The following is an 11,258-nucleotide window of genomic DNA, read 5'->3' as shown; positions in this document are numbered from 1 at the left end:
GATCATTGTAGTATCATTAAGGGATAAATTTTAGGTATGTTGGCTAAATTACTCTCTTAGAATTTAATTCCACGATGCTCCAGTAAGTTTCAAGTATGGTTGTCTCAAGTTCCTTATTCTATGTTTCGAGATATTCTCAATAAATTCGATTGTCCCGAATAAGCAAAGTGTCGAGAATTATATATTCAAAATATGTTACGAATGTTCCTATCACATTATGTTATCCTTTGGGAATGTGTTCAAGAATGATATGTGTATTAAAATGCTATGTCTTTGAGTCATGTTTCAAATGAAGGCTATGATGCCAAATTGTGTGAGAAAATCTCAATATGCTTAAGACTCTTAATTGATCATATGTGTACCTAAAATCTTGATTGAAAATGTCTTATTGTTGATAATCTATAAAGATGGGTAGAAGTGAAATAAGTGAATTGGAGATATAAAGTGTGGCCAACGTGCCAAAAGTAAAAGTTATACTTGTGGCCAATGATGCCAATGAAATAAAATGATGTGAGAAAGGTTATGAAATGAGTCTTGATTCAACTATTCTGAATTGACTTCGAAAATAGAATTGCCTAAAAGCTTATGAATTCAAGCCATGCCCATATGTGGCTGTTTTAACAAATGCTATGCTTTGTGAGTATTTTCGATGTGTTTTGCGTTCTTACATATTCGTGAGTGAAAATTGTGTATTTCCCTTTTTGCGGGAAAGTATTTCAAGAATAAATGGTGTGTTACTTGTTGATGATTTTAACTTGCGCATCAATTGCCAATTATTTTACTCCATTTCTCGGAAAGAAATCTATTGTGCTTAAATTATTCATTTCTAATGAACATAAAGTTGTGATTTTCGTAATAGTATATATGTTGATATTTGTGATGATGATACATGAGAGGGAAGAAATGAAAGTGTGAAATATCAAATACAGTCACCGTGCCTTGAATAAAGAATCTTGTGAATAGCCAAAGAGCCAATGGAATATTGTTATTGTTATTGGTTGAAAATACTAGTGGAGATTCATACAATGTAAAAGATGATGAGGTAAATACATTTGTACCTATGTTATTTTTGTGAATTATTCCCCTTATTTGGGATGAGATTGATGTGATAAAATTATTCCTCTTATTTGGGATGAGATTGATGTGATAAAATTATTCCCCTTAATTGGGATGAGATTGAATGATAGAAAAGGATGATGTCGATCTACACGGAATTGTGGTGAGACGGCCTAGCCGATTGGGTTGTGATCGGACACCATGTCGCACAGATGGTGGTGATTGTGCTGTAAATTGTGATTGATGTCTCTAATGAGATGGCCTAACCGATCGGGTCGTGATCGGACTCCGTGCTAAAAGTGCGGTGGTATTGATATTGAGAGTGATTGTGGTTGATGTATCTAATGAGATGACCTAGTCGATCAGGTCGTGATCGGACTCCGTGCTAAAAGTACGGTGGTATTGATATTGTGAATATCGGTATTGTAAAAGGTGATATTATGAACAGTGATATATCAGTGATAAAGATCTCCCAACCCAAAATAATATTATCATCATATTTTGATTATCACTTCACATTGTTATCTTCATATATTGGAAATTATTATGTTTTAACTTGGCATTTGAATATCATTGATTATTGATTGTTGTTTCCACGGTTTTTCCTTTCTTACATTGGCATTCTATTTTGAAAGAAGACAGTTAGCTTTACATACTAGTACTATTCCATATGTACTAACGTCCCTTTTACCAGGGGCGCTGCATCTTCAATGGATGCAGGTGATTCAGCAGCGGGCAGCTTTGGTTCTCGTTAGCAGTTACTCCCTATTCAGCACGTTTTGGTGCCCTACTCTATTCCGGGCCCGATGTCACTTGATGTTACACTTTGTATCTTGAGGTATAGCCGGGGCCTTGTTGCCTGGCACTTCCATACTATTCTTTTGTCATACTTAGAGGCTCCGTAGACAGGTTGTGGGTGGTGTATGATATTGGGAATTAAACTAGAAATATTGCTATTTGGCAAACATATTTTTTATTATATTTATTAACTTGTAATATTTTAAAAATTATGAATGAAGCTACTAATGGAAATAAAATGGGAGTTGTTAATGAAATATTTTCAGTGTTTGATTAATAGAGTGCATCTCCTCTTTATTCATGGATAAGTTTGGGTAGAAGAAAATCCAACAGACTTGCTCGGCTGGGTTCACTCGGTTGAGCGCCGGTCGCGCTCCCCGAGTTTGGGGCATGACAGCCTGCTTATGCTAAATTCATGAAGGAGATCCTTACAAATAAGAGGAAAATCGAGGAGACCTCAGTGGTGAAGCTCACAGAGTATTGCAGTGCTATATCGCAAAACAAACTCCCACAAAAGTGTGGATATCTAGGGAGTTTTACTATACCTTGCTCTTTTGGCTCTATTAATTTTGATAAGTCTCTATGTAATTCTAGTCCTTAATTAATCTAATGCCTTTGTCTATTTACGGAAACTGGAGAATGAGATTGGAGAGATAAGGTCTGTGCCAATATCTTTACAACTGGCGGACCAAACGACTCTGATACCCTAGGGGATAGTGGAGGATGTGTTAGTTCGGGTGGATAAGTTCGTATTTCTGGTGAATTTTATAGTGATGAATATGGAGGAGAACAAGGAGGTCCCCCTCATCCTAGGAATACCATTCTTAGCAACTAGTAGAGCAATATTAGATATACACGAGACAAAGCTCATGCTTAGAGTGGGTGAGGAGGCTGTAACTTTCGAGATGAATGTAGAAATGGGGGTGAAAAAAGAGAATCCAATTGCAAGTGTTGAGTGGAAAGTGAAGGGCTCAAAAGAGAAGGCTGAGGCGAGTGAGAAAGATAAGTATGAGGTACACCCCAAAAAGGCTGAGAAGAAGTCGTCTGCATGGATGTGCGCGTTAGTTCGAAGGCGAGGAATGGATCTCGACTTTGACTCAGATCCCGATTAGATATTCAGGGAAGTTTTCTTTACGTTATGCTTTTAATTATATATCATGGGTATATGCCATAACTTAAAGTGAGGGGTGGGGGGTAATTGTATGTTGTATGTATATGTGTTAGTTTAGTTTTTTTTAGTTTTTGTTTGGTAGTTAGGGATAGAAAAAAATTGAAAAAATATAAAACATTTAAAATTTTTGATTTTTTCCGATAATAGATATCATTTTGCGGGTTTCTTGGGGGATTAATGTCGAAAGAAAAAGACAAAAAGATTTTCTTTTGTTAGGTAGTATATTAATTCCCCCTTGGTTTCTTTGTGTCGCGGTTCTTTTCCAAGGGTTTTGTTTGAATCGGGTGTAGTTAATTTTTATTTATGTTAGTAGTAGGAAACCTTGTGTTATGAATTGAATGGAATGCAATATCTCTTAACCTTATTATGCCTTGAGAATAGTGAGCGCTTTAATGTGACGCTTAGGCTTAATTTTTTACTCTTGTATAAGTACCTTAAATTGTATGATCTTAACTTTGCTTAACTACTTTGATTAGAGTGTCTTGATGAGTCCAATCCTGAATGAGTTATATGCCATGTGGGTGTGAGATTTTGTATTATTTTGTGCATTGCATTTGATGTCTAGAACTTGCCCCGTGTATTTGCAAAGCGAAATAGTAGTTATATTCAGTCTTGGAAGTGATATAGGCATTTTTTTGTTGAGCCAGTTATATGCTTTTACCCACCTAATTATTATGTATCTTAGTTGACCTCTCTGAGCCTGTGATCATGTTTCTTTGGCAACCATATTACAAGCCCTACCCATTTATTCGAATTGATCATCTATTTGAACCTTTTACCTCTCGTGAGCACTTGAATTCGTTATGAACTTTGTAAAAGTTGAAGTGTGGGGTGGTTGGTTTGGCTTTTGAGTAAAACCATTGAAATAAGGAGAAATGTGCAATGTTTTGAAAAAGTAAGAGCCACTTGGATTGAATAAGAAAATAAATTGAAAAAAATAGTTGTATTGTGAAGAAAAAAATATTCTTTGATAGTGGTAACTCTTGATGTATTTGTGTTTAAAGAAGTAGGGAGTTGATGTATATTGATGTGAATGTGGATTTATGGTTTGACATACGTATGGGGTTTTAAATTGTTAATGTATATGTATTAAAGTGCTTAGGGAGGTTTAGTCACTCTTATATCTAAATGTATCATACCCATCCCGCAGCCTATATTACAACCAGTGAAAGTTCTACTTGATCCTTGACTGAATGAACTCAAATAGTAGAGTAGTACATTACGGGCAAGCCTATGATGCATTTTTGTGGCATGTGAATGTTATTTCTGAGAGTGAGTGAAGTCTTTCTATCTTGAGTTCCTAATTGTTCTTAAATTTTATTGTGTGTGGAACTACTCTCTTTTGTTGTGTGAGGGTACTTGATTCACAAAGGAAAGGTAATGTCGTTGACCTCTATGTTAGAGTAAGTAAGCAGGTTATAAAAATATATGGTGCTTTTGAGTCAAATCTTGAGGCTAGGATGTTATGGTATTGTGCTTAATCTGTTTTAAATACTCTTGGTATGCTGAGTTATGAGAGTTGTTTAAAAGGGACGTGTATTTATGAAGTATTGTTTGATTACTCGAGGACGAGCAATGGTTTAAGAGTGGGGTGTTGATATTAGGCTATAATCTTGTATTTTAGTCGCTTATTACATACCAATTTACTGCACTTTTATTGTGTTTGAGTTGTAATCGCTCGCTAGTGTTTTGTACTTATTGTGTGTTTTATGCCTTGTAAGAGTGATTCCGGGCTATGTAGATGTTATGGAATGAATTTGAGTGATTTAAAGCTTTGAAGTCTGAGTAAAAGCCCAAGGGATTAAGTTGGGATCATGTTCGGGGGTCGAGGACCAAGTCTAGATGTCAAAACGCATGAAAAAATATGTACTCTGAGAAATCCCCACTGTCGTAGCGCGTGGGGCGCCGCGCGTATGCATTTTTTCTGCTGCCTGACATATTTCAACTTTTTGGATCCCAACAATGCCCCGCATGGCACGTCTCCTCATGCGGCGCGCCTGTGCAATTTTTACATAGTAAATGTCTTATTTCGGCTAAGAAAAGGTTATTTCGTTTGGGCCCGACCCTACTTGGTATAAATACATAGAAAAATATTATTTTCTGTACTTTTGACATATTGGAGACCTAAGGAGGAGTGGGAGAAGCAAAAGCACAAGGAGTTCATCATTCAATCCTCACTCAAGACCCGAGTTTGGATCGTTTTATGCTTTCTTTTACTTTAAACATATTTGTGATGAATTACTCCATATCTACAGAGTAGTTCTCTTTAGGGTTTGATGAATTTAGTGTATTGATATTTGTTTATGGATTATAACTCTAGTTTTATGTATTGAAGCGTTTTGGATGATTTAACTGTTGCATCTATATTCACTTGTTCATGTAATCGAGAGAGGCATAACTTGTGATATCTTTGCATTATATGGTTGGTTGAGTTCACTAATTCTTCTTAGTAATCGAAAGAGGTTAGTTGAATTATTGATCAAACCTAGTTAGGAGAATAATCGAGAGAGGTTCTCCTAAAGACCAATCCATTACGCATTCTTGCATATCTTCACGTGTTTAAATTGGTTCATCTAGTGAGGTTGAGACTTAATCGAGAGAGGAGTTTCTACTAAACGTTTGAACTAATAATTGAGTGATTTCAAGAGACTCATTTGAACATTAGAAGTGAATTATCTAGAGTTAGATCCCAAACAATTATCTTGCACCTATCCTGTCAACCCCTATTTTCTCCCATTGATAACTTCCTTGCTTACCTTTGTTTCGATTGTCGTTAGTTAATAATTTTAGATTCTTAGTTAATTTTAGTTATTCATCATAAAACCTCGATTGTTGATTCTCCTTGATAGAAATCAAGCTAGAAACTAGAAAAATATTGTTTAACTCCAATCCATGTGGGTACGATATTATACTATACTATCTTTGACTAGCGAGCATAAATTTTGTGCTGTGTTTTGCGCTCGTCACCTGCTCAACTCTTACTAGATTTCAATTTCTTTATTTGTTTTCTTATAATTTGCTTAATTCTAAACAAATTAAAACTAAGAAAAATTTTCTTCGTTAAGACTATATGTAATATTCAAACAGAACTTTTTAAATACCAAACAAAGTTCTAATATGCAGCCACTCACTTAGGCATTAAAATTGTTATGTGGCCTTGTTTTGGTCATATGACCTGTTTTGGTAATTTATTTTGGTGGCCAATAGAACTTGTGAAATTTTCTTGTAAAAGGGCAGCACTTGTCACGTCAGAAAATGCACTAGCAAGATTTGAGAATCCATCTCTCGTATCTTTTTCTTTTTTTTATTAATTGGGAGTATTTTGCGGGAGAGATGGTTGGAAAATACTTGTGTGAACTCTTCTTTAGAGTTATCCCGTGATATTACTCTTTTGAAGTATTTGGGGTTGATTAGAATTATTATCTTTAATTTTGTAGTTTTATTGGTATAATGAAATTGTTCATCTTCTCTTGTCAACATAAGTCACTGAAGCGAAGACAAGATTTCAAATGCTAAGTATTAAATTCTGAATTTAATATTTATACATATTTAATTAATTTTTTAACACAACTACTCCCTCCGTCTCATATTATCTGTCATGATTCTCTTATGCACGCCCCTTAAGAAAAATTAATTATGATGGGATTTTGACTATTTTATCCTTATTCATGTCTTAATATTTACTGCTCGTTTGGACATAAGAATTTTTTCACTTTTTTCAAAATCAGTGTTTGGCCATAAAATTTCGAATTTTCACTTGAAGATGAATTTTGAAATTTTTTGAAATTTGAAAAACTCCAAATAGTTGTTTTTCAAAATTTTCACTCAGATCACTCACAAAAATTCAAAAACAACCCAAAATTATATTTATGTCCAAACACAACTCTAATTTTCAAATATCATTTTCACTTAAAAAAATTACTTTTTTTTTGGGAATTTTACAATTCTTATGTCCAAACGCCCACTTAATCTTTCTTCATTAGTATTTGAACAAAAAGTTAGGTGTTAGTATTCTTCAAGCATAATTATTACTAAGGGTAAAAAAGGAAAAAGATAATCAATTTTGTCTTGAATTTCTAAATTGACAAATAATTTGAGACAATTACTTTTAGTAATCACGACGGTTAATATGAGACGAAGAGAGTACATTATTGAGCAAGAGCTAATGTCACGCTTCTAGCTCCACCCTATAGGTCAAACTGACCAGAACCAGAACCATTGACTTTATTATTGTCATTATAATGCTACTCTATTTAACTCCATGACTACCCGGGTTCCTAACAAAAATAGAATCTATCACAGTTATATAAGGGCTGGTGTAATATTACCAAACTAAGGGTGTGTTTGGTATAACGGAAAATATTTTTCGTGAAAAATATTTTTCAAGAAAATATTTTCTTGGAAAATAAGTAGTAATCTTATTCATTTTCGGTGTTTGGTACGCAAATTAAGAAAAATAACGTTTCAAGAGTATTCATAAATAATTTAGATACAATAAATATGAAACCATAAACTTTCGAACCAACAACCTTCCGAACCCACAAATTTCATAAACTTCTGAACCGCTAAACTTTCGAACCTGCAAACTTTATAATTTCTAAACCCGCAAACTTCCAAACACATAAACCTCTGAACTCTATCTTTATTTTTTTTGGAGGGGGGGGGGAGGGGGGAGAAAATTAAAGTTTGAGGAGGTTGGGGTTAGATGTGAGGGTAGGTGGACAACAACAAACAACAACAACCCAGTATAATCCCACTAATGGGGTCTGGGGAGGGTAGTGTGTACGCAGACCTTACCTCTACCCTGGGGTAGAGAGGTTGTTTCCGATAGACCATCGGCTCCCTCCCTCCAAGAATTCCCCACCCTGCTCTTGGGGTGACTTGAACTCACAACCTTTTGGTTGGAAGTGGATGATGTTTACCACTAGAGCAACCCATTCGTCTCTGAGGGTAGGTGTAGTTTTTGAAAAATATTTTCATAACTTTTTCTAGGGAAGTCGTTTTCCTCCAATTTCAGGAAAATGTGATATCTAGAAAAATATTTTCCAAACTATTTTGTGCAACCAAACAGTGAAAAATTTTCTGTCATACCAAACACACCCTAAGGGGTCATTTGGTACACGGGATAAGGTGAGATAAGATGGGATAAAGTGTGGTACTAAATTTATCACATGTTTGGTTGATGGTATAAATTTATTCCGGGATAAAATTATACCATCAAACAAACATAGTATAAACTTAGTCCCAAACTTAATTCTAGATATCTCATCTTATCAGACATTATCTCATCAAACTTGATATTATTTTATCCTATCTCTCAAATGGGATAAGTTAGTTTAGGGAATATAATCTCGGGATAATTTAGTCCACCTACCAAATATAATTGCTAGTTATCCTATAAGTGCTGTCGCCTTGCAGAGTGATGTTAGATTTTACCATTGACGCGTGTACTTATATTTAGAAGACAACTGAGTTCGCCATCAGACTACATTAGGAGCTAGCACTTCACAATTCATCCACAGGTTCATCTTCCTCTCTTTCTCTCCTTTCTTACTCACTGTTTTCTTCATTATTGATACAACTCTTGCGTGTTCTGAGCTACTATTTCAGAGAACACTCCCACTTTTGGTAACAGTTTTAATTAGTTTTAAAAAGATAGAACAATATTTAAGTGTTGAAGGAAGTATTAAAGTGGTATCTAGTGAACTCTTTTGTCACTAAGGTTCATTAGGCTATGCAAGTTTTAGTACTAAAATTATTAGCACACAGAATAAAAATAAAACTACAAAGGCCAAATATTGGACTGTTTTTCTCCTTTTCTTGTGGGGCTGTTGATTTGTGCTGATAAGCTGTTTCGCCGCAAAAGCAATGCGATTCTCGTCTCTGTTTAATTAGTTTCCGTTTGAATACTACTTACTTCTTTATAAGGTCCTGCATTCATGAAGTTGTTATGGGAATCTTGCTGCAAATAATTAATGTCAGTCCATATATTAAGAGGACACAGCTTAGTGACTTCAATTACAATGCACCCTTTCTTTTATTTTAACAGTTGTGGCATGTTAATTTAACAAGTTGAATAGCTCTGTCTAGAGTCTAGATAGTTTGGAGATTCTTTACCTTTCGTGTTCAATTCTTGTTTTTCTTTCTGCAGATTCTACTGGCTGTTTTTACAAATATGACGCCTCCTAATGGCAAAAAGCAAAGTTTACCTCCGAATGTACTTGGCAACCTTCCTGAGAATGTAATCGATGACATTCTTTTGCGTTTGTCTTTACGAGATGCTGTGAGGACAAGCATCTTATCGAGGAATTGGAGATATAAGTGGTGCAAACTTCCACAGCTGAAGCTTGACCAAACACTTTGGGAAACAACATATGATTTAATACCCCCTACTGTTAAAATTACTGACATTATCTATCAACTTTTGACCCTTCATGTAGGACCAATTTCTAAATTTATCCTCTCCATCTTTGATCTTATCAACTGCCCTAAGATCGACAACTTGATATATTTCCTCTCTCGGAATGGCATTCAACATCTTGTTCTTCAATTCCCGATAGGTAACCTATACAAATTGCCATTTTCCTTTTTCACATGTTTGCAGTTGAGGCATGTGACTCTCCATCGATGTATAGTACGTACTCCACCAGTGTTTAAGGGATTTGATAGGTTAGTTAGTCTAGAACTAAGTCAAGTCACAATTTGTACTGAATTTCTTGGACGTTTTATCTCCCGTTGCCCGTTGCTTGAACATTTGGTGCTGGAATACGTAGATAATGCAAACCACATTGAGGTTAATGCTCCCAAGCTGAGATCATTTGTCTTCACAGGCAATATACATTTTCTACATCTAAAATGTGTCCCTCTTCTTGCAAAAGTTTCACATGAGTCTACAGCATCCATTGTAAAAGCAGGAAAAAATGATCTTGTCAATTTTTGTAAGTCTATTCCTGCACTCGAGCATCTCCACTGGAATTACAGTAGTTTTCGGGTAACTGTTGCCTCATTACTTCATTTTAATGCATTTTCATAGATGTACACCATCTTTTGAGCTTTAACTCATCCTTTTTTTTGACATTTTATTCCTAGTTCATGGTTGCAGGACCAGGTGAAGTACCAACAAGGCTTCCCTCTGCTCTCAACTGCCTTAAACATCTTTACCTATCTGAAATTTGCCTGGAAGAACGAGTCGAGTTTTCATGTGCGCTTTGCTTGATAAGAAGCTCCCCGAATTTAGAGGAACTTCAAATTAAGGTTCTTAATGTTGTTTGTTCTTTTCCCTCTCTTTCTCTTCATATGTGTTATTGAGTTATTCGTGTGATATGACTTTAGTATTTTCATACTCATTAGATGTTCAGTGTTAAGTTGAGAGTGATGGGTTTCCCATGATCTTTCATAGGGGCCTTTTGATCTTATGGGCAAATTACTTGCTCCTGTGCTCTGGAGTGCTGTCAATGAAATTCCAGCTAGCTTCTCAGATGTGACGTATTATCACCTGAGGGCAGTTAAGATTAAAGGTGTAGCAGGAGCATGGGGTGAAATGCAGCTTATCAAGGTTTTATTGGCCAAGTCTGCAGTGCTGGTGAGAATGGTAATCGAACCCGATGTAGTAGGAGATCAATCTCTCAAAGTACTTGCTGAGATAACCAAATTTCAGCGGGCATCACCTAAAGCAGAAGTGGTTGCTTATCCCTGTTACAATCTCGCTTGATGTTCACGAGTCTTTAATCAAACCATGGTCTTGGCTAAAATGTTTTGGAAGCACTCTGTAAATAGAAAATGAATGTTGATGCAGTAGTATAAGCATATAAGGATGTGTTTTCCCTTGCCATTAGCTAGTGAGAAGACTATCAGTTTGGGAACTTAGTGAATCAGGATGAATGTTTTGGTACTGTATATATACTGAATACTGATAGAGAATAATGAATGAAACGTGTAGTTTTTCCATGCATAAAATACTATATTGACTGTTGTTTAGCTTGAAACTTGAATTTTTTTCCGAATCACATTAAAAAATAATTTCTATTTTAATTATTTCTTAGTATTTTGAATTCGTTTTTGATTTTAGACAACAGTTGCCTTACAAAATTTGCACTGATTTGTTAGTGTTTTCCAAATAACTTCCACCACGGCAGGGAAGGGAATGGAAAATCTAGAAGAAATGAAAAATCAAATCAAAGAAGACCATTCAACAATGTTCGTTTTCTACTAATGTACTTTAACGAAGAAATTT

General features: G+C 35.3%; 1 protein-coding gene across 1 annotated transcript; it reads left to right on the top strand.

Annotated features, from left to right (window-relative positions):
* The first annotated feature begins 2,633 nt into the window (after nt 1–2,633).
* On the top strand, nt 2,634–10,981 carry LOC107768849 (F-box/FBD/LRR-repeat protein At1g13570-like). Its single transcript, XM_016587998.2, has 5 exons — nt 2,634–2,914; nt 8,548–8,653; nt 9,177–10,016; nt 10,115–10,279; nt 10,425–10,981. The coding sequence occupies exons 1-5, from the start codon at nt 2,634–2,636 to the stop codon at nt 10,734–10,736; spliced, it is 1,704 nt and encodes a 567-aa protein (XP_016443484.2). The 3' UTR covers nt 10,737–10,981.
* Nucleotides 10,982–11,258: the final 277 nt, after the last annotated feature.

Source organism: Nicotiana tabacum, chromosome 19, assembly GCF_000715075.1.
Source record: "Nicotiana tabacum cultivar K326 chromosome 19, ASM71507v2, whole genome shotgun sequence".
Taxonomy (NCBI): Eukaryota; Viridiplantae; Streptophyta; class Magnoliopsida; order Solanales; family Solanaceae; genus Nicotiana; species Nicotiana tabacum.
Note: the sequence above shows the minus strand (reverse complement) of the source record. Positions and strands in the feature narration are given on the sequence as shown.